This window comes from Rana temporaria, chromosome 2 (genome assembly GCF_905171775.1).
Source record: "Rana temporaria chromosome 2, aRanTem1.1, whole genome shotgun sequence".
Taxonomy (NCBI): domain Eukaryota; kingdom Metazoa; phylum Chordata; class Amphibia; order Anura; family Ranidae; genus Rana; species Rana temporaria.
This window is the reverse complement of record NC_053490.1, coordinates 478116963-478142152: the sequence shown is the minus strand read 5'-3', so window position 1 is coordinate 478142152 and position 25190 is coordinate 478116963. Positions and strand designations below refer to the sequence as shown.

The window sequence follows — 25190 nt, the reverse complement described above, 5'->3', positions numbered from 1 at the left end:
TTGCTAAAGATGTTTCTGTGGTTGTTCTTGGGACATTCAATGGCAAGTTCCGCTGAAGCATCAACTATTGTGAAGGTTACTTTTTTTTGTCTGTAAAGCAAAGCAGAATATATTAACATTATAAAATAACAATCAAACAATATATTTTCTAGATCCATTTATAGCATAAAACATCAGCACATAATTCATATGCATGGAGTCAGAGTCATTCATGATTGTTTATTTGAAAGTATTGTTCTCTTGTTTGTATTATGCCGAGAAACTAATAAATTGTACACAGACGGCAAGCTTTCTTTTTGCATTCCAGAACATTCTGTTTGTTTAGGCAAATGAAAAGTGTGAAGCGGGCACAAAATACAGTGGAGATTGTTTGATCCCTAATTGACTAATCTAGACGTGGTGGAACAGCTCAGAGGGACAAGGTCATTGGCGATCATTTTTTTTTTCAGGTGCAGGAGAGAGATGAAAGGCAATACACTTTTTATGTCAGCGCTGTAGATGATAGTCCAAATCAATACAGATATGAGCAGAATAATTACAGTTCGCTTGTAACAGTTATTTTCCACTAACGTCAAAATAGCAATATTATTTCCATTTTTCATTGATGGCGGGTTTAAAGAGCGTGTGCGTTTGCTAGAGGAGGGGGGCAGCTGTAAAAGATCCTATGTATTTTTGGTTGAGTGGAAGGGATCAAACTGTTAGAATTCTCTGTGCTACATTTGCTGAATCAATACAGCTGCTACATTCATTTGTCTTGGCTTTTATTGTTAATAATAAATGTCAAGAAAACACTCACAGAAACAGGAAGGTGTTCACAAAGTCAGGGATTATGGCAGACGCACAATGCCAAGAATTGTTGTTCAGTGGATATACATTCATATCATTTAGGAGGAGACAGGGCTGTGTCCTTTTACCACAGTCTAATTGACCGGTTTAGCTCCTCCAAATATATATCATGAGAATGTAGTTTATTCTCTGCTATGGCTCTACCGATTGTTAACACGCAGGCAACATATTGAGTGTTTCTTATTGTCTAAATTATTTTATTTATTTATTTTCGCCTTTTACATTTTTTTTTTTTTTTAGTTCAAAGCTGTTCAGTGTTGAAATCACATCTTCTGCTATGAAACAACAGCCACGGTACTTAAATAGAAATTCAAGCTAACAATGTAAATTAGCAAAATTATGCTGCGCTGAAAGAGGGCAAAACATATTGGTAATGTCACAAATGCAGAATTGGGGCTGATAGAAATTAAAGAAAAGAAGACCAAGGCAGAAATATAGCTTTTGCATAGTAGCAGTAATTCAGGTTATAATTAGATTTTTTTTTAAAACAGGTCTATACGTGTTCCAGCTTGCATAAATCAAAGCTTGAAGGCTATTGCACTTTGTATGTGATGTTCTTGATGAAATCCTCCCAGAGTGTGTTTAGAAAAGTTATTTTTTTTTCTGTTCTGTGTATATGTTTAAGTTTTAGTTTGGAACTTTAGAGAATTCTACTTTCTAGTTTTCAGAAGATTAAAGACAAACCCCAGTCAAACTAAAAATTACATTTTAACCACTTAAAGTAGGATGCATTAAAGTGGAGGTTCACCCTAAAAATCATCTATATACCATTACATCCAGCATACTGCTAACATCTACAGTATGCTGGTATTTTTTTTTCGCTGTACATACCGTCTTATAGTTCTTTTTACCCGGCTTCGAGTTCTCACTCCCGCGGGGAGTAGGCGTTTCTATGAAGAGGTGTAGATGATTGACGTGCGGGTAAGGCGCGTCACGCGTTTCGAAAATAGATCAACCAGGACTCGACTCTATACGGCGCTTTACAGCGCCTTGCGCCTGCCGTGTAGAGCTGACTGCGCAGGCGCCATATAAAGCCGAGTCCTAGTTCGTCTAGTTTCGGAACGCGTGACGCGCCTTACCCGCATGTCAATCATCTACGCATCTTCATAGGAACGCCTACTCCCCGGGGCAGTGAGAACCCGGAAGCCGGGTTAAAAGAACTATAAGAAGGTATGTACCGTGGATAAAAAATAAAATACCAACATACTGTAGATGTCAGCAGTATGCTGGATGTAACAGTATATAATTGTTTTAGGGTGAACCTTCGCTTTAAAGTGAAAAAACACCTTGCAGTCACTGGCCCAACCCAGCCCCTGTTTTACTTACCTGAGCCCTGAATTTCCGCGAGCGCGATACCGCGTAGCTTTCCCCCAGGTTTCTCAGCTCTTCATTGGATGATTGATAGCAGCGCAGCCATTGGCTCCCACTGCTGTCAATCAAATCCAATGGCACGGCCGCTGGAGGGGGGGGGGGGGGGGGGGGGGGTGGGGCCGAGTCATACTTTTGGCAGCCATGGACATTGATTGTATGGCACATGGTCTTATTAGATATGTTTCTTTGATGGTGGACATTAGGCCACATTCACACTTGAGCAGAGCATCTTTGGTAATTTGTTTATCACTTTTACATGTGATTCAGCCTTGATTGTTTTTTTTTATTTTTTTTTGGCTAATGGAAACCTAGTTACCAGGTACAAAAACGCATAAACAACATGCTATGAATACATTTTCGTAGATTTTTCCAACGTTTTTCATGTGCACTAGAAACATTTAGTAAAGCTTTAAATTGCCTTTCAAAACACTCAGGGTCTTGTGAACAGGGTCTTAGATTGAGAACATCTAGTGGCATAAAAAGTATTACAGGGGAATTTTTGGATTGAAGGTAAATATTGCAGAAAAAATAATATTTTTTTGTTATTTATTTTCTAATGGGCTGTGTATTTTAGCTTGTAATTGGTTGTTGGAGTTCTGCATTAATTAAAAACAGTGTTTTTGTTATTAATGAGTCCAAAGCAGCCACAATCCTCCTTTTCTGGGGTCCCCACTGGTGCTCCATGATCTTCCTCTTCATTGGGTGCTCCTGCAGAAAGCCACTTTCCATTATGGCACCCATGCAGGCTGGCTTCTGAGTCCTGCTGCTGCGTCTATTGACACAGACATTGGGACTCAGCCCCGCCTCCACTCCAGTATCACAGCTTTTGATTGACAGCAGCGGGAGTCAATGCCTCCTGCTGCTGTCAATCTGTCCAATGATGAGAGCAACAGAGGCTGGAGCCACTGCACTCGTGCACATCACTGGAACGGATCAGGCTCAGGTAAAAAAAAAGGGAGGTTTGGAGGGAGCTTTAGCACAAAAGGTTTTCCCCTTAATGCATGTAAGAGAGAGTAAGCGCTAGCACCAGCGGCGGTGGAAATGCAGCTAAATATAAATGAAAACAGGTGAGCTCATAGGAGCTAATTAAAACTTTAGACTGTTGATAAAGTCCATCGAGTTCATAATAAAACACTTGCAGGCAGCCTAGTGAAGATTGGAAGCGAATCTGAAGGCAGACGAGGAAACAAAATGGCGCCACTCTAAGTGTAATAAGTAGTGTTGCATTTATTGGATAAAAACAGCAGTAAGCTTACTCACAAACATTGGTGAGATTAGGCATGTATCATCAAAGGAACGTCCCCGGCTGTCACTGTATGCAGCTGTGTTGTGGAGCGGTTGGCGGCTGTGGATGCTGCCGCTTCCTCTGCCTCTGACACACCGAGAGCCGGGCTGTGACGTCAGTTCCGGGTAGATGGGTCAGATGGATGGCAAAATGCTACTACTGGTCAACCAAAATTCAAATTCTTCTATAGCCTATGGGCCGAGCATTTGACCGGAAATGTACAATTGTGGCGTCTTACAGTTTAGCTGCTTGTCGAATCTTCTTAGAACTTTCGACAGACACCATAAGCCTTCAATGACAGATTTGACATTTGTATGTTTTTTGCTGCTTTGTCGAATCTTCGTCGTTCATGTCGAATGGTCTACCCCAACACTGTCTCTATAATGTCGAATCTTTTCTCTCTATGTCAAATCTTTCCTCTCTATGTAGAATAATCTTGGACTAATAGAGTTAAGGTTAGGCACATTCGACCGCAGGTTCGATAGACACAGATTGCTATTGTCAGCGTCATGTCGAATCTTCTATCTATATTGAAATGTTGTAGCAACGAAAATGAACATAAAGCATTTTTTCATGTTGAATCTTTCAAATTTTGCATTCTGCACGGTCTGTTTCGGACGAAAATGCATTCGGACGAAAGCGAATGCACATGTCTAGAGTTTAGAGGCTTTTTTTGGAATACAAAAAATGGGTTCAGAAGCTGAGTTTAGAGGCATTTAAAGCGCCAAAAGCTTCTAAACGCGGCTAAACGCGTTTACAGGCGCTTTGAATTGTTGCCTATTTTGAAAAAAAAAAAAAATATATATATATATAGATATATATCTATATATATATATATATATATATCTATATATATATATATATCTATATATATATATATATATATATATATATCTCTATATATTTTTTTTAAACGCTTCTAAATGCAAACGTGTTACTACGTGTCAAGTTAAATCTTCAGGAGAGGTTGTAAAAACATCCCGTGTAGATGAAGCCCCATGGTTTCAGCCTCCTGAAGTCACACTACAAATCATTAGAGCTCCCTCTAGCTGCAACCTAGTATATCATCACTGGGAGGTTTATTTATTTACTTGCTACATCTACACAGAAACCAGTCAGCTTCCATTATTTATTTTTTTGGCAATGCTTAGTTAAATAACCTGAAGTTAGAAGCTAATTGACTATCACCAGATTTTGCACCTTCTAGTTTTAGTAAATCAACCCCAATGTGTTACTGTATGAATCATTTACCAAATAAACACTTTTTACATAGGTATACATAAATATGTGTACATAAATTTACAAAGAAATGTGTTGACTCTATATATATATGGATAGAATTGCCCAGCAAATATCCATTAAACGCATCTTTTTTGGCTTTTGAAAGGTTGATTGTAAAGGTTAAAAGTTCATTACTGATTGTTTAATCTGTCACTCTTATAATTCATCTAAAACAAAATGTCAAAACATTTTACGGGCCTTCATTTCTCACTAGAAAATGTCATTGTTAACAGAAAGAGTCAAATAAAAAAAAAAAAAAAAGTCTCTGACTGTGTCAAATATTATACATTCACATTGATATGAAAGACCAGGGAAAATGCTTCTGGACCTAGCTCAAGCTCACTTAAGTCACTTCTTGTAGTCCAGGATCCCCAGGATTTTAATTATATTTAATTCCCTAAGATAAAACTTGCTAATTTCCTAGACCATTGTAACACCATGTTTTTCAGTGCATAAAGCATTTATAGGCACACAATGTTAAACATTTGTGTTTTTCTGATTTAAGTCATAAACAGTACCATGTTCGTTGGATACAGCTTATTATATCCAAATATACTTGCAGATTGTTCATATTATATACCAAATATTTCACTGATCAGAGAAACATATGAAAGCTTCCTACTATGTCACTACCCCCAAAAGGGCCACTGGATTTTCAAGGTCCTCCCTTACAGCCAATAATTGCTTACAAATTCACTGTTACGTAAAAAATATGCAGATGACCTTAAAAACCCTGGCATCCCATATGTCACATCACTTTTAAAATAAGGAAGTTCTATATTTCCTCAATAGTATACAATCTAATAAGGAGTTGCTTCCTTATAAGGCCAATGCTGTCATTGGTGTGGGCATTCTTGCAGGCTGCTGTATAACCTCCTTTAGCTTTGAAAGTTAGATCCCGATTCAATCTTGCTAGTTAGCCAGATGTGTGGGGAGCCATGGGATCCCCCTTTAAAGAGCACTGTTCTTTCTGTCTGGAGAGCTGTGTGCTTCCCCTTTGAGGAGCACTTTGCTTTTGACATTCAATATTGAACTGATAAAGGGTCTTGTGGACGAAATTTACGAAAATAATCAGATTTCCAGCTTATCTCTTCTTCATAGCTCCTGGTGTTGTGGTCAGAGTTTAATATAAAATGTATTCTTTAGACTTCCATACTTAAATGGCTCTTTGCTTGCTGTTTTTATGAGCTGCATCATGTATGGTTGGCAGTTACAATGAGGTTGAGGTGACTCTTGCAACTTCTGTGTGTATTGTACCTGGTATAGATGATCGTGCAGGAAGGTCTACTATAATCTTTGTTACAAATGTATCTCAGTACCACACAATTTGTGAGACAGCATATTTGTTTTATCTCTTCAGATGGATACGTTTGTAATTAGAGAGTATAAAAGCTAAATAAATTGATGCAAAGCATAACTTGGTCTTTACATGTTCCAAGCAGCGGGGAAGAAAGCTGTTAAACAGCTGGTTTGAGCATTTCACTGTACTTTCAACAAATCATTCCCTTAAGCAAATATGTACCAAATCTGCCCACATTCATGATAAAGTCCAAATCTTGGAACTGTTGTTTGTTCAATATAATTTTATTAATGCTGTGAATATTTTTTATCTGTTTTCCCTAACAGTAACTTGTATCTTCCTACATATTTTAATAACTACTGAAAAAGATTACATGGCACTTCTTTTCTCAGCTCTTACTAACAATACCATGTTGAATATTCTTAGTAAAATATACATTAACGATAAATATACAAACACAGATGAATACATAAACTTTTTAAAATTATATTTAAAATGGTTCTGTCATTGGATCATGTGCACATAGTCTGGCTTTGCTGTATAGGTTCTCCTGTAGTTTACAGGATGTATAGAGCTTTGATTTTTGTTACAGAAAAAACACCTTATTATCCAAATCAATGGTGATCAACTTTTTTGATATAGGGCCTCAAGTGAATACTCTGACATTAGCAAAAGCTACACATTTTGCCCAGTGTATTTAATGGGAATGCAATACAAGTGGTTAGTGACTGAACATACTATAGTAAACTGTAAGATACTGAGGGCAAGGTACAACAGGTTGCTAGAGAATAGATTACTGCCATTACAACCCCTTTACAAGAGAACACTTATAAAATACTGGCATCACATTTGCTATTCCTCTCATCAGGAGCCATTATAAAAGTCAAGAAAAAAACTAATCGAAAAAAACAAAAAGTGGAAATAAATAATAAACAGCGCAGAAAAAGTAATACATTTTGAAAAATAAAGCAAATTATTTAGCTAGTGGTGACCAGTACAATTAATCCCTTCCTTAATTTTCCCTAAAAAAAAAGCACTTAGGCAAGGAAAATAATGACTACTGGCTGCTGGTATTAGAGGCCATGGAGTAAATCTCAAATGACTGTATGTGGCCCTTGGGCCACGTGTTAGACGCCAGGGAACCAAATAGTACATTTTGCATCCCTGGTTGATGCCGTTTTCCACATCTCCTGTTGATGAATGAAAAACAGAAATCATACAATTCACAGAGGCTCTAAAGGTCCATGTAACATAATTATAGCATATCTCTGTAGTATCAGTTCCTACTATGCAGGCTACTTTTCTGCTATGCCCAGTCATCTTGAAGGTTAAGCCACACATGTTATAGGAAGTTACTATAATACTTTAATGCTTACAGAACAGGAGCCGGATATAACAATGTAATTTAAAGCAGCCATGGGTAACACAATACTAGTGGTTCACATCCTTGTATTCTTCATAGAAATGTATGACTGTTCACTTCAGCCATAGTCACTATAGGTTTAGCTAAAAAGATGTTATAGCCTTCCATTTTTTGGAGTCGATTTCTATTGTGATATTCCAGATAAATTATAAAGACCTAACATAGGATCCAGATTTGCTCTCACTTTACTCCCAAAACAGTTCTTTTTGAAGTGGCCTCACCGAGGACTTTTCTAATAATGTTCCAATTAAATTTTGGTCTTTTTTTTCTGCATACATTCCTAGAGATTTATTGTATGTGCCCACATGTATTGAGTGCAGACACACCAGCACTACTTTTATTCTTTGTGGAGATTACAATAGGCTGTTGGGGCTGTCTATTAGATTTGAAAGGTTCTGAAGCATTCTGAAGCTTCAGCAGAAACCATACACATTTCAATCTATGTATGGCCATTTCTGTTCATGAGAAGTCGATCTATCAATCATCTTCTCATGATCCTTGTTGGAAAATTTTGCTTCGATCAGCGCATGTAACCAATCGGCTGCAGTGCTGATTAGTGTATTCTAACATAGCAGGGAGCATTCCAGCATCCACCTCCAATGTGTGGCTAGAGGAATTGTTTTGGGCTTTTTCATTCAGACGCCTGACTGAATGAAGGAAACAAAAGCATGTATGGCCATCTTGACTCATGCCAGTCATGTCAAAATCATTTTGATTAGTCACTGATCGTCAACGTGTAATCAGTAAGTTTGATTCCTGTTCTGATTTCTAGTGTTCCAAGCTGTATGGCAAATATTAATTTAGATTTTACTGGAGACACTTATTTTTGGAACCAAGGGTACTGTCAACTTCACAGCTAAGGTCCCAGTTACATTTTAAAATTCTGCCACCCTTAAAAAAGTACAGTAAAGCTTGTTTATAGGTATCTTTTCTGAGTGACAAACAAAAAAAGGAGTTTCTACGTTGAGAACATTTTCTTGGTATTTTTCTTGCACATTATCACAGCAGTTATAAATAACCAATCTAGAACACGTCAAATAAAGTTGGATCTGTAGAATTTTTGATTTGTGTGACTTCCTGCAGCCCAGTTCTTTCCAAAAGAATTTAATGTGTTCGCTGTAAGCTGTTCACAGGAGCACCTTAGATTTAAAACTTAGAGTCTATGATGCATTAAATGTGGGGAAAAAGGAAACGTGAACAAGGGTTAACAGTAGCATGCTCTAAAAATGATCTTTCGTTCCAAATGGAATTACACCTGGTGATCTGTAATGGATTGTATTTCATGCTGACACTTTCATTCTTCTGCTGTACTGCTTTTGAGCATCTTCTTTTGTAAGCTGTTTCACTCAAAAAGATAAACAGACAAAAGCACGGCAAGACAGCATGGAACTGAAAGGCAGCCATGTGGAGAGACATGCTGCCTAGTAACAACCTCGCCCCATGGCAGCCATATTCATTCACGGATAGGAGCTTGCAGGCAGTTATCTGCCTGCACTCAGATTGCATAAGTGGGAAAAACTGTAAAATACTGGGGTCAGATGGAAGACTGAATGACTAATTTAAACAATTGGATACAGAGGATGACTTATGCTTCAATCTTGGGGACTCAAAACATACACTTTAACTTTGTTTACAGCTCTAAAATATTTTATATTAATCAGAAAATGGATCTGAAGTTTTAATACAGGGATAGGAAAAAGTAAAATGTGTTACAGTTTGTAAAAATAAACCTGACTCCTTGAAAAATACTTAAAAATAGTTTACCCAAGACAAAAATGGATGTCATGTATAAGTGCATCTGAAGGGACAATATCGATTGTTAAACATAACAACTAAACGGACCACAATTCATGTGCAATTCATGGGAAATTTAAATGGGCGGTTTTATTGGTTGCTGTGGTTAGCAAAAATGATTCTTTATTCCGCATCTGAGCCTTTGTATGCTGAACACTTTTCCAGACCAACCAACCTTTATTTACTTCAAGAAATAAACAATTTCTATTTAGTCTGACTGTCTGTCCACAGCAAAAGCAGATTGTCAGATTAGGCTAACCCTGTTATGTAATATGTACCTATGCCCTATGTGGCATGTTAATAAAAAAGTTAATAATAAATAATAAAGTTAAAGCGGGAGTTCACCCATTTAAAAAAAAAAAAAAAATCTCCCCTTAGCTTCCTGCTCGTTCGGTCTAGGGGAATCGGCTATTTATATTAAAATAGGTGCAGTACTTACCCGTTTTCGAGCTGCATCTTCTTCCGTCGCTTCCGGGTATGGGTCTTCTGGAGCGGGCGTTCCTTCTTGATTGACATTCTTCCGAGAGGCTTCCGACGGTCGCATCCATCGCGTCACTCGTAGCCGAAAGAAGCCGAACGTCGGTGCGGCTCTATACTGCGCCTGCGCACCGACGTTCGGCTTCTTTCGGAAAATCGTGACGCGATGGATGCGACCGTCGGAAGCCTCTCGGAAACCTGTCAATCAAGAAGGACCGCCCATTCCCGAAGCCCATACCCGGAAGCGACGGAGAGGATGCGTCTCGTAAACGGGTAAGTACTGCACATATTTTAAAATAAATTGCCGATTCCCCTAGTAATAACGAGCAGGAAGCGAAGGGGGAAAAGTGCCCTCTAAGGGTGAACCCCCGCTTTAATGTTAATTTACAGACATTTAGCAAGGTTCAGATAATGAGCAATTGATATTCAACATTTCTTTTTAAAATTATGGAATTAGTTTGGCTTTAAAATATTTGCATTGCAGCGTCCAATGTATAAAATGCATTGTGATGTTTGAACTATGTTTGGCTCTAACATTTCTTGCTAGATTTGACTAACTTCTACATATTCTATAAATGTTCTCCTTTTCGACTCAATGTAATGAACAAAATGCAGGTCTCCTCTCACTGTACTGTGCTATCTGCTTATGCTGAAAGTTTGGGTTTGCTGAAACCCTCCAAAGCTTTCAACGTGCCTTATTGGCATGAAGTGTATTGAGAAGATACAAACACTTAGGCCTCGTACACACGACCGGTTTCCTCGGCAGAATCCATCAAGAAACTTGGTGGGAAAGCTTTTTTGCCGAGGAAACCAGTCGCGTGTACGTTTTTCATCGAGGAAACTGTCGAGGAACTCGAAGAGCAAAAAAGAGAGCAAGTTCTCTTTTTCCTCGACGGGAGTCTGAATTTGCTTGTCGTGTTCCTCGTCGGGCTGGTTTTCGATGAGAAACTCAAGCGTGTGTATGCTAAGAAACCCGCGCTTGCTCAGAATAAAGTATGGGACGGGAGTAAAAGTAGCATTTGTAATGGAGATAACACATTTTTCAAGCTGTAACAGACTGAAAAGTGCAAATCGTCTCTTAACAAACTTTTACTTAACACGCAAACACATGAGATTAGCAAAAGCAACCCCAAGAGTTGTGCCAGTAGAATCGAACTTCCCCTGCCGTTGTATGTGTTGTACGTCACCGCGTTTGAGAACGAGGAGATTTTGTCTTGACAGTGTGTACGCAAAGCAAGCTTTGCGTACACAGTTCCTCGACAAGCCTTACAGGGAACTCGTCGAGGAAAACGATGTATCTTTTCCGACAAGTTCCTCGGTCGTGTGTAGGAGGCCATACACTCTGGACATAGTGAGAGGCAATATAGAGTGTCATTGCCCTTAGAGACTCCCACAACAAATAAACTGCCCAACTTACTTTAGTATTACTTATCATCCATAAAAGCAATTTTACTTCCATTATGGCATACGTCTTGAACTCTTAACTTTGAACTTCATGACTTACAGAAAAAAGAGGGGTATTTTATTTGCATTGATTGCTTCCATTCAGTGGAGCCAAATTTGTGACATTTGTTTGCGCTTTCTTTGTGATTCGTTTTTATTAAAATTCTGTTAATGGGGACCTTTTCTTCTCAGTGGGCTTGGATCTGATTGACATTCTGTAAATACACATTAACACATATTGCAATGTCATTAATCTATTGAGTCACTGATGCCAAAATATTTTTTGTTGATTAATGCAGTAGTAAACTCTCATACTTCTACCTGAAAATACACAGAATGAGGTTCATTAAGTTACTTTAGATTAAAGCACTGCATAGGGAAAATATATGAAGGCTTCTTACGTTGTATTTAATAAAGCTCTTTTCCTCTGCAGCCACCGCCATGCTGACTTCTGTCTTCCGTGTTCAATACTGTTATTACATCAACCCTTGTTTCTAATCTTGCGCGCTCACTGCCGGATTAAGGCTCGGCTTGTGAATGGCAAACAGTTTCACGGGATCTTGGAGCTGACGTCATGCAAAGGAAATGACGCAGCCCTGGCCTATTTCCGGCAAGAAAAGCCCGCCGGAAAAACGGGACTAACTAGGCATGCACCGATTATGACATTGATTAGAAAAGGACAGATTACACAGAAAGGGATAAGGTAGGAAGCGTTATACACCAAGCAACTAGTTCACAGGGTGGAAATAGCTTAGGATGGGTTTACTACCGCTTTAAGGGCATCCATATACTGCATATGATCTCAAAGAATGATGAACAGAAGTAACATGTGCAGAAATAAAGAAAGAGACAAACAAACCCATAAAACACAGAGTGGGAAAGCCCTATTAAGGCACGTGAGTTTAAAAGCAGAGGGGCACCCAAATATCTTTGCTGCAGGTCTACAGAATGTAGAAGACTTTGAGTGGCTTAAGCTGCTCTATCATGTTAATTTCAAAGAGTGAAGTACTGCCATGTACAGCATATTATAATTAGGAATAAGGGAATTGATACTCATTATTCTGTTTAAAGTACAGTAGAACTAAAGGCAAAACTTTTTTTCACACTTTGCGTAGGTTAAGGGAGGGTTATAACTGCCAGTTTTTGTTTATTATATGTTTCTCATTGGGGAGATTTCCCTTCACTTTTTTTTCCTTAATTAAAACCAGAAGTGAGAGAAAATCCCTTCAGAGTGAGGGAATTCCTTGTTGTCACCAGGATCACCAGAACAAGTGTCCCCATTGGAGTATTTATCCTCTATTCCTGTTCTGGCAATAACACAACATTTTGGATTTTCTTTCAGTAAAAAAAAAAGTTTTGCCTTTAGTTATACTTTAAGAGATCTGTTGAAAATGTGATATTTGACATTAATATAACCTTAAGCCCTGTACACACGATCAGTCCATCTGATGAAAACGGTCTGATGGACCGTTTTAATCGGTTAATCGATTAAGCTGACTGATCGTCAGTCGTGCCTACACACCATCGGTTAAAAAACCAATCGTGTCAGAACGCGGTGACGTAAAACACAACGATGTGCTGAAAAAAACGAAGTTCAATGCTTCCAAGCATGCGTCGACTTGATTCTGAGCATGCATGGATTTTTAACCGATGGACGTGCCTACAAACGATCATTTTTTTTTCTATTGGTTAGGTATCCATCGGTTAAATTTAAAACAAGATTGCTTTTTTTTAACCTATGGATAAATAACCAATGGGGCCCACACACGATCGGTTTGGTCCGATGAAAACGGTCCTTCCGACCGTTCTCATCGGTTTGACCGATCGTGTGTACGCGGCATTACTGTGCAACCCAGCGCTCTACATTGGCTGCTGTTGTAGGTACAAGGAGACAGAAAAATGAAAGCTGGCAGTATTCTTGTATGTGGGTATTAGACAAGAAGGCAGCTGATGTTTGCTTAAAAATTATGTATTCCTCAAGATCCCACCAATCTTGTAATTTCCTAAAACTCTTTAATATTTTTCCAAAAGTATTATTACAATCTATTTTACATAAACGATCTTGTACAGTTTATTTGCAGTAGGACTTTAATGTTTTATGCAGAACAATCATCACCTGCAGGGCTGTACAAGTGCTATAGATTTAGGTCAATATTAATCAGTGCAGCTGCCCATGATGGATTACTGGACTCAGATGTACTCATTCATGCAATGCAAAGTGGATACTTCCATCCCCCAAACCCCAGAAGTTCTATTGCTTGGCGTTCCTTGAACCTTTTATTGCACACTCTTCCAACAGAACTCTGTTCAGTTTAATATGCTTCTATGCATGCAACTCCATACTGATCCTTTGGAAAAATCCTTGTACTCCTAATACCAGTATGTGTTTGGCTTTGGTAGATGAGGCTTGACCTAATAAGTTTATCCTTATAGCCATGGTATTCCCAGATAAATTAAATAAAATCTGGGGGAACAAGTTAGGACTGTATACTAATGTTCTTTAACTTCTTTCATACCCATTCATATTATTTATATATGATATTATTTTGCTCTATATGATATTTTATTGCTTTTGACTTAACTTGACACAGTGGAATTGATTTACTAAAGGCAAATAGGCTGTTCACTTTGTGATGGAAGTTGCACCTGGCAAAGGGCATTTTCCCCAGAGCATTGTGTAGTGAATGAGTTGGATCTCTGCTGACTTCTATTATTTAGTCTTGTGCAAATAATAGTAATATTTTTTTTTCCTTGCACATGATTGGAACTCTTTGCAAAGTAAATTTTCACCACATTCACTAAGCTAAAGGTACTGTAAATGCACTCTTCTAAGGGATAATTCCCTTCCTGAGTGAACAGCCTATTTCATTGGGTTAATCAAAAATGTCTATGTGGTATGAAAGAATATACTGTGTGCATGAACTAGTATTTGCAACTTATGTTTGAGAAGTTTTTGGCTTGTGTCCTTTGTAACTACTTTTAAGAGCAAAACTAAACACCTAAAATACATTTTCAGGGTTGACTTTACTGAATTGTTTTGTTTATTTCACCAGGGAAGAGAAGTAAGAGGGGGCAAGCTTATTTTAGTGAAGATAAGGTTTTCCACCCTTCCCATTTAATGCCTGCAGTATCATCAATGACAGCCATGCCCATGTTTATAACTCTATTGTCTCTTTTAATTCAAGTGGTTCTAAAGTTATGCTTTTTTTTTCTACCTTAATGAACTCTATGAACAGTCTGCAAGCAGCTCCCCCTTATACTTACCTGAGCCTAATCTCAATCCAATGATGTGCATGAGGGTAGTAGCTTTCCCAGCTCTCTCTCTCTCTCTTCATTGGACATAGAAGAAACAGCGGGAGCCATTGGTTCCTGCTGCTGTTAACCAGTGAGAGAGGGGTGGGGGGATGGGCGCTTGTGTGTCAATGGGCAAGCTGGCTCCTTTCCCCCGACAAGGGGGATGAGCCATGAGTTGTGGCGGGGGGCCCAAGAAGAATGGGACCAGGGCTGTTCTGTGCAAAATCATTGCACAGAGGAGGTAATTATAACATGTTTGTTATTTTTTTTCTTAACCCCTTCCGTACAGGGCATTTTCACCCCCTTCCTGCCCAGACCAATTTTTAGTTTTCAGCGCTGTTGCACTTTGAATTGCGTGGTCATGCAACACTGTACCCAAACTAAATCTTTATGTTTTTTTCCCCCCACAAATAGAGCTTTCGTTTGGTGGTATTTGATCATCTCTGCGGTTTTTATTTTTTGCTGTATATAAACAAAAGAAGAGCGACAATTTAAAAAAAAAAACATAATATTTTTTACTTTTTTATTTAAGAAAAATATCACAATTTGAAAAAAAAATCGCAATAATCGTATATTGATTGGTTTGCGCAAAAGTTATAGCGTCTACAAAATAGGTGATAGATGTATGGCATTTTTATTTTATTAATTTTTTTACTAGTATTGGCGGCGATTTGCGATTTTTTACTGTGACCGTGACATTGCGGCGAACACTTTTGACACGTTTTTGGGACCATTCACATTTATACAGCGATTAATGCTATAAATATGCATTGATTACTGTGTAAATGTGACAGGCAGGGAAGGGGTTAACCACTAGGGGGCGCTGAAGGGGTTAATATGTTCCCTAAGGTGTGTTCTAACTGTAGGGGGGAGGGGGGATGGGGACTCTCAAGGGGAGGAGACCGATGTGTGTTCCTCTGTACTGGGAACACACATTGGTCTCCTCACCGCTGACAGGAGGTGGATCTGTGTGTTTACACACACAGATCCACACTCCTGCCGTGATTACCGGCAATCGCGGGTGCCCGGCGGCGGCGGCGCGCGTGCCCTACATCGCCGGAAACACAGGACGTCATATGATGTCCACCAGGATCGGCGAAGGGTTCCTGCCGCCGTAATTTCCCTATGACGCGGTATGGAAGCGGTTAAATACGTTTAGAATTCGTTTATAAAACCTAGTTATGGGTTTAAAATTTCCACATTTTACTTATTTTTGTCATTCAATCTAAGCTAAATATTTTCAGTGAAAGCAGCTGTCACCCAATATTAGGCAGCCATCATAAATTGTCTGAGTTAATTTCAGATTAATGACCCTATCACCATTTTAAATTCATTTCATGTGTTTTATGCCACAAAAGAGATGCCTAGGCATAAAGCTCTGATTTTAGAGTGGTCAGTAAGAGTCAGACTAGTTACACTACAGGCACAATTACCGTAAACAAGAAACACATTTTGATAAGTAGCCAAGCGCCAGACGCCCTACAGAGAATGCAGTGAGAAATAGCAAAAACAGATTAGTAAGGACACAAAAGCATGATGGCCAAAAACATGATTAAGGATAAGGGCACTTCATTCATATTTGTTTTTATAATGACCTGAGTTCCAAGGTGAGTTTGGAAACCACATGACATGAATGCATTCATAAATATATTTCAGTGTACTGCCTTGAGAGATTGTATTTGTATACAGTCATGCCGATAAAAAATAAGACAGCATGTTTTGTGTATTTTCTTATTTGTTTTGCTTATAAATATGGATATTCTAGCTAATGAACATTTTAAATAATTACACCTATTAGATCCGGTTCACACAGGGGCGGCACGACTTCGGGGGCGACTTGGCCAGGCGTCATGAAGACGACATCTAAGGCGACTTGCAAAATGACTTCTGTAAAGAAATCAATGCAGGTCGCCCCGAGTCGCCCCCGAAGTAGTACAAGAACCTTCTTCTGAATCGGAGCGACTTGCGTCGCTCCTATTAGAACGGTTCTATTCACTAGAATGGGACGCGACTTGTCAGGCGGCTGCGTCGCCTGACGAGTCGCCCCAGTGTGAACCGGGTCTTAACATGATCACAGAACTAAATAATTATTCACTTAGACATTTTATCCAAAAGAACTGTGGATAAATAAATGTAATAGAACCCAACCAAGTTACCATATGTCACCCTTGAATACATTCATATTCTACCCCAGCCCGTGTAGTGTGGAATGAATGCCCCATATCTATTTTAAAATAAAAGAACAGGGATGTCGTTATTTTGTATATCTAAGGGTTGCCATCAGATCGAACCAAAATTTCTCAGCCTCAGTTGGACACTATCTGGATAACTTAACGTTAAACTGTCTTTTTAACTACTGCCAGCTTTGATTGGATTACTGACCAGGCACTTGGTGGTACATTGTGGTAGACTGGGCACAGCAGTGGGATTGTTGGAATGTGTGAATAGTTTTTGCTTCTATAAAGGCATCTGAAATCAGTGAATCAGCAGGCCCCAAAGCTATAGTGGTAGAATTTCTCTTTAAAGTGTGTACCCACCAGTATATAAAGGAGGCACATTGATCACCAATGTAAGGGGCACACACTGCCAACTTATTTAAGGAAGGACAATTACCACCAATATGCAGGGGCATACTAACTACCATTGTAAGAGGGCACTGCAGTGACCACTAAACTCATATGTTATGGGGGCACCAACATCACTAACCAACATCATTTAAAGGGCACTTTCACCACTGACCACCGACATAAGGGGTCAAGTGCAAGTTACTATAGTTAATTTCATCACATTATAAGTCTGTATAATCCACCAGTAACCATTACACATATCCTACTTTTGTGTAATAGTGTACATACTGCACTCTTTGGGGTTGATTTTCTAAAGACAAATAGACTGTGCATTTTGCAAAGTGCAGTTGCACTCGGCAAGAGCATTTGCTCCAGAACCTAAGACACGAGAAGAAGCTCTGCTGACTTCAATCATCCAATAATGTGAAAGCAAAAATGCTGTTTTTTTTTATTTCTTTGCGCGTGATTGAGTATTCTTTGTAAAATGAAACTTTACCTTATTTACTAAGCTCTGGAGCAACTGCATGTGCACAGTCTATTTGCCTTTAGTAAATTAACCAACCCATGTATATGAGGAAGTGCTAGTGATCCACAACCCAAGCAGCCCCCTGTCAATTAGGTTGCTCATCAGATTTGTATTCCCTCTTGTATAAGGATAGTCACAGCACTGATTTATTATTCCCCCAGTACAGAGTTTTTTTTGGTCTTTTAGGGCCTGTTCATCCATCAACATGCACAAATGCAACACAATGCAATTCAGGTCAACTCAGCACTGTAGTGTGAATAGGACACATAAAAAAACAATTGTATTGTATGTGTCTATGTGTTGATCCGCAGTGTGCTAAAATACAGATCAATGCACTAGAGTGAATTAGCCTTGAATGCTGGCATGCAGCCTCCCATGCGTGCGTGGTGATGTCACAGTGATTTTCCCCACCCAATGCATTTAATTATCAAGGACAATTTCTGAGGAGTTTGCACTGTGCTGTCTGGGTTTATATATACACCTCTCTATCAAACTTCATACCATTGTCAATCACATTACTAATCTTTCTGGCCTTACCTGACAAGTTGTATTGCTTTCAAATCCAGATCGTAATAATTAAATAAAGAAAGCATATACAGAACCACTATACAGTCTATTGAAATAATATATATATATGAAATAATATCATGCTTATACAGTATGCAATGTGAGTACCACTCTGTCAAAAATAGAGGAGGAATTCATTTTACCCCTCCACTGAGCTCTTCTACCACTTGCTGGCATGAAAGGATCCAAAATAACCAGTCTGTGCTCATACACTTCAGGTTATATAGAAAGTACCTATTCCAAAAGGAAGAGATACATCAAAGGGAAGTCTTTTAGAAAGCGGCTTCATGCTATTTAACAGTTTTTATACCATGCTTTTTAATGCCCCATGTCCTTGCCTGTTCCCTTTTGATGCTACAAACGTCTTTCTCTTCTGTCTGCTTTAACATATTCTTTCTTTTGGAATTTGTGTTATGTAAAACTTTTGATCATCATCATTACTATTATCGTTATGCTGTATTCTTCAATAATTTAATTTTACCAAAATAGCATTTGTATTATTAGAGTGTATATAATCCATTAGAGTGAACATCTCTTATTTGCTTCCTTTTGGTCTGTTAAATATTGCATTAAAATCATTTTGTTATATTTGTTTGATGCAAAAAAGTGCAAAAAAAACTATTGATGCTGTTAGAAATTCACAGCTGTACTGTATCCTATACAAACTTCCTCTGTATTCTCAAGTCTAATCAACCCTATCTTGGACTACAAAACATCGCCCTAACGCTAAAGATGACTGGGGAGGGCTGACACCATTTCTTGAGATTTCAGTCCAGAAAAGGTACTGTGTTGGAAGCCTACACCAGGAAATTAGAAGCTGAGTGCATTTCTGCTTGGGTCAAGAGATCATTTTCGGAAGTTGCATTGTATTTAATGAGATAAAACATGGGGAAATGTTTCTTTTTTATAGAGATGCCCTGCATATGGTTTTTTATTTCTGACAGGGATGACACTTTAAGATGGTTAAATGTTGATCACCAAGCAAATTGAATAACTTAATAGATTTCATCTTTTGTTGCTCGATAATTATCAGCAATAGATAAACTTTCCATCTACGGCATCAGTAAGTTTCTATGACTCAAAGGGAAAACAAGGAGATTATATGTTTTTTGCTTTCTGTTAGCTTGATCCTTCCGGTGAATGGCTACAGAGTACTCTACATAAAAAAGCCACTTGCTTCTTAGTTTTCAGTGATATATACCTTAGGAAGGCACTGCAGGTGAAATATTCATTTTTAACATATAATTTCCATTTTCTTAGCATGTTATTATTTTCTTGTTTGTCTCCCACATCTCCCCAGCATGTTGTTTTATCCACACCTGATCTCCACTGTACAACCCATTGTAAATGGCACAAAGAAAGCTTGGTTCTTGTCAATTAAATCCACTCTCAATGAAAAAAAAACTTGTATTTTGTGCAATAACCAGTAATTTAAATCTATACCGAGGATTTTTTTATTTTTTACACTTTGGTAATTATACTCCTCTGTTGTTAAGTATGAAAAAAGTGAGAGTGATTTAATATAAAAAAATTACCAAGTGTCTGAGTCACTTTGCTTTAAGCATGTCTTTGTTAACATTATGTCTACATTACCCGGGTTAACCATTGTTATGCTTTTTTTTATTTTTATTTTATTTTATTTTTGTTTGTTTTTGTATGATATAATTTTGTCTTTATGTTTCATGTCTCTTTTTATGTTTTCCCATTGACCAGATGCCCCTACCACTTTAATTCCAACCACAATCATCCCCCTTTCCACCACTGCAACAGTCACAACCTCTGTTTCCATACCAACCCGTTCAACCACATCCGCTTCCGGCATCAAAGGTATGTCTGTTCTACTGTATGCCTTGTATAACAGATTGATAGAAATGTCTTGATGCAATTAGATATGAAATTTACATTCATAGTGAGTTAAAGTGTTAATAACAAGGGTTGTGATGGTTTGTGCTTTTTTAAGGATTTGAACAAAGTAAAAGGAACATGGTAACAGAGCAACAATTTGAAAATAATTGCAAATTACACTTTTCTGTTGATATGGCGTAGACTTAGTTACTCGTGGCTTTATTGTCTTGGAGGCAAATGATGCACCACAATCCCACGACAAAAGAACATTGGGGATTTTTTGGGGGGGTTATAAAAAAATTTGAAAAATGTTTTGATCTTTAATGCTTTATAGTGACTGTAGTGCATTTTGGAAGATGAATTCTTACAGACCATGCTACATGTCAGGGCAGCCAAAAATGTATACAACTAAAATGGAAGTCAAATCAATTGAGTTTAAATGGAGCTCTTGGGTTGCCGTATATATATATATATATATATATATATATATATATATATATATATATATATATATATATATTTATATATATATATATATATATATATATATATATATATATATATATATATATATATATATATATATATATATATATATATAGGCACCCTAAATAATAAAACAATTTAAATAAAATGAAGAAACAGAATTGACTGTTTCAGCAGAGCTCTGGCTAAATATTTAAAAACAGTGTTTAGTGCAGTTGTGTATCCTTTAAACAGTGCTAGTATGATCAATAAAAGATTGAACTTAATACTCATGTAATAAAGGAAAGAAGTATTGATTAGACTCACAGAGCTGCAGAGCTGTCTTTCTGAACAATGATACCACCTTTTGCGGTGGCAGATAACAACTATGGTAGATGGGAAGGCAGCCCAGGGCCCAACTTCCAGGGGAGGAAGATTTATGCCTTTCTTCTCAGCATACTTCCCGCTGTGCTGCACAATGTTTTCCAAGTTATTATTGTTTGGGTGCCCACTCCTCATTTTGTTCTTCCATTGGAGAAAATGATTATGCATTCTATAAATCTGCTCTTTTCTATGTATGTATGAGGTATACTACTACAATTCTTTATCTATATGCTTGGTGTAAATTCCAATATCTGTTTTTATTTTGTAAGGATTGGATATTGCACAGTACCGAATTTGATTGTTCTCATTGCTGAGTGCAATTCTTAATATTTTCTATAAATCTACTTGTATGAACACTGCACAGTATTTCTTTGTTCTGTATGCTGGGTGTAATTATCAGTATTTTTTTTTATTTTGTAAAAATGAACACAGCACAGTATTACTTCTCTTGTTCTCTTTGCTTCATGTAATTATCAGTATCTGTGTTTACTGTATATGAATTTTTATACTGGGTGTAATTTTTAGTATCCATTCTTATTCTGCATGTACAGTATGCATCCATTTCACACTACCATATCTTATATTCTGTATGCTGGGTGCAATTCTCAGTACCTTTATTTTATTTTGTAAAAATGAACACAGCACAGTATTACTTCTCTTGTTCTCTTTGCTTGATGTAATTATCAGTATCTGTTTTTACTATGTATATATGGATTTGCAAGGTAGAACTTCTCTTCATCTGTATGCTGGGATAGGTTTTAAACTTATGTACAACAACCAAAAACTCCAGATAGCTGCTTAGGGCTCCCCACATGGTACCATCCATCCTCAACCAGGGGCTCACCATCCTGGTCCCCTAGCGCCAGACTTGTTTTTGTTATATTTAAATTTAAACTTATGTACACTTTCTTACATTTCACATTATTTGTTACTGTTTTTATCCATGGTAGCATTAAACTTTTGTTAGATTTTTAGATGCTCCTGCAAATCCAGATAAAGAATACTTAAGGTCCCTTTCACACCATTGTGTTGCATCAATGTACATAATGTGTTTAGATGCACATTAATGTGCATTGCATGAGCTGCTCAAGGCATCAAAATGCACCAAAAGGGGTGCATTTATTTTATTTTTTTCAATTCTTGGGGTCTTTTGGTGAGATTTCTTCGCTTACCAATTCATGAAGTCCAGCATTGTCTTACTCTCAGCATAAATAATTTCCTTTGCTCCAGTTCAGCCATCTTGGTAATATATATCATATATAGACATGCCATGGGTCTCTTTCAAGTCTATAGGACCTGGCAAGCCATGTAGCGCTTATGCACGCGTTGAAATTCCCACAAGCCCCCGCGCATTCACAGACATAGTAATAAACAAAGTGCGCAAAACTTCTAACCATAAAAATCACAATGAAAACAAATCCCCCGTACACACGATCGAAAATTCCGACATCAAAAGTCCGATGTGAGCTTTTGAACGGAAATTTTGACTGTGTGTATCCTCCATCGGACTTTTGCTGTCAGAATTTCCGCCAAGAAAAGATTGAGAGCTGGTTCTCAAATTATCTGATGGAAAAAAATTCCCTTTGGAAAATCCGATCGCCTGTAGCAATTCCGACGCGCAGAATTCTGACGCATACTCGGAAACAATTTGACGTATGCTCGGAAGCATTGAACTTAATTTTCTCAGCTCATCATAGTGTTTTACGTCACCGCGTTCTTAATGGTCGAAAGTTCAGAGCTTAAGTGGAATTCCGTTGGAAAAACCATCCAAGATTTTTCAACGGAAAAAACGATCATGTGTACGCGACAAAACAGTAAAGTGATGCAAATATTATCAACATCGATAAATAAAACCACCAATATAGTGGAAAAATAAAACCATATTCAGTATAAATGATAAACAATGATACAATAGAGATGAAAGTTCACACCCAAAGGCATATTAAGAGCCCCACTAGAGGGGGATTTTCAAACAATCTTGTGTGAAAATGAAAGTTCTCTCCCAAAAGAATATTTCAGGGCTCCACTAGGGAGCCAGTCTAGAATCGTGTGTGAAAATGAAATGCCAAAGTTCCATGTTTTTTGTCCCAAACCACCTCAGACATAGATATATGAATTCCCTTACTGGATGATTGGATCTTCAGATTATAAGAAATCACTAGTGCAGGATACACCAAAGGTGAATCACACCACGGTATGGTAACAACCTCCAAGTCCTCCGCTGGCTGTCCAGGAAGCACAATTCTACACATTAAGATACAAAGGACTAAAGCGTAATATTGCTAAAACACCAATTTATTCCATGCAAATATTCTCAAGCATCTCAGGGTAGGAAAATCTCAAAAACACCATGCTGCATTACCCTAGCAGATGTGATAACATCATTTGCCGCTAGCCCTTCCTACGCATTTCATTTTTGCGAAGAACATCCTCAGGGGACAAGAAGAAGTTTCTTTGTTTTTCCACTATATTAATGGTTTTATTTATTGATATTGATATTATTTGCATCACTTTACTGTTTTCTTCTTTTGTGATTTTTATCGTTAGAAGGCTTGTGCACTCTTTTTGTTTATTAATTTGTCTTTCCTGTATCCAGAATATAGTGTGCAGTATTACCTTTTAGCCCTATGAGCGAATAATTATTTAGTGATTTATTTGCATTCACAGACATACCTTGCTTGTATTCCAGACCCCATATATTGTCAGAGACCTGTTGCCTTCTGTGGCTACATGGCTCTGCCAGGTCCTATAGACTCCTCTGTTAGATTTGTTCTGATTTCATGATTCACACATCATCCTACTCTAGGTAAGGATGCAGGAAGCACCATTTAAAAATGGCTTAAAAATTATTTTTCTTTTAGATTTTTTTCTAATTGTGTTAGAAGATGGGGGGAGCAAGCTGAGGAAATAAGGGGGAGTCATTTTAATGGATGAAAGTCCACTTTTAGCTGACTTCTGATCCTCTTTAACTTTGCTTCCAGTGTTCCCATTGACTATGCTTGTCTACAGCTCTCACAGACTTAGAGACATTAGCAACTTGCTTGCTCAGCATAATAAATGTCACTTACGCAAAAAATATAAAAGCACTATTTGCAGTAGACCCCTAAATATAGTTAGCATTTTACATCTTTAAGTCATTTAACATTTTAAGTCCTCCAGTCCCCATTTATAACTAAACTATGACTTTAGGGTGGGCTGATTTTTTAATGCCATTGTTGCAGCACAAGCCTGTAGGAGGCCCTTTTGAAGAGGGTTATTTGTGTATAATTTTGTACTCCAATGATGTCTACAAATAAGATATGTAATCTAAATAGCAGGGTGAAGGACAGGATGTTCAGGAAACCTGGTAAGTTTTTTTCGAGATTGATCTAAATATGTTTTTTGCTTTGAAACCTCTTTTTGGTAACAGTCAAATCTGATATGATAATCTAACTCTTCCAAACTTCCAATTCTTATCCTGCCATCTTACTGAATCACATGGCATAACTGGTTTCCTTTCCATTTTTTTCTTTAATGTTTAAAAGAATTTATCTGAAGACCACAGAGATTATCCGAATGAGAGAATCAGTCGGTGGTTTAACTTATTTCTGGCGCAGTATGATAAACTTTGTTATCTTATGAATATTTTCCTATTGATGACACTGTGCTTAGAATGGAGTTGGTGCAAAAGATTAGACAAAGGATTTAAAAAGTAAAAAAAAATTAAAATTGCAAATCCCATTTAGAAGTAGATTTGAAAACACTTCGTAGTCATGTTCATTATTTACTTACAATATGATGACTGAACTAGATGTCAGAGGAGAAATTAGTAGGTATACCAAATATGAACGGAGGCATTTATTATACAAAAGCATGCATTTGTTTCATGTACTAATTAGGTGCACAAATTAAGGGATAGAGATTCATAACTCTATTCATTGCAGTAGGGCCAAACAATTAGGGAAAGCAAAAAGCAGTCTTTTGCTGAGATATTAGCAAAAAAGTAAGCCTGTCCTGAGGGAAATCATTCCCTATGTTACTTTCTGAAAAGTCTAGTTTCCTAATTGTAATACTAACATTAAACAATGTACGTGTTCTCAAGCAGTAAAGCTTTAAAACAAGCACACACTCCCTTCTCTAGGTGTTTGTAATGTTAAGTAATTCATTCTCAAAAATCCTCAAACACCACAACAAAGACACTAATACGCGTACACATGATCGGTCAATCCGATGAGAACGGTATGATGGACCGTTTTCATCAGACCAAACCGATCGTGTGTGGGCCCCATCGGTTATTTATCCATCGGTTAAAAAATTTGAAACCTGTTTTAAAATTAACCGAT

General features: G+C 37.7%; 1 protein-coding gene across 2 annotated transcripts in view; it reads left to right on the top strand.

Annotated features, from left to right (window-relative positions):
- Positions 1–25190, top strand: part of CADM2 (cell adhesion molecule 2) — a 511850-nt gene that overhangs the window by 349914 nt on the left and 136746 nt on the right. Inside the window, exon 8 of one of the 2 annotated variants that reach the window (XM_040338752.1) lies at positions 19888–20001. The exons of the other annotated variant lie outside the window; for it this stretch is intronic. Coding sequence (XP_040194686.1) covers positions 19888–20001 — 114 coding nt within the window. The remainder of the gene's footprint in view (positions 1–19887; positions 20002–25190) is intronic. 2 annotated transcript variants of the gene reach the window in all.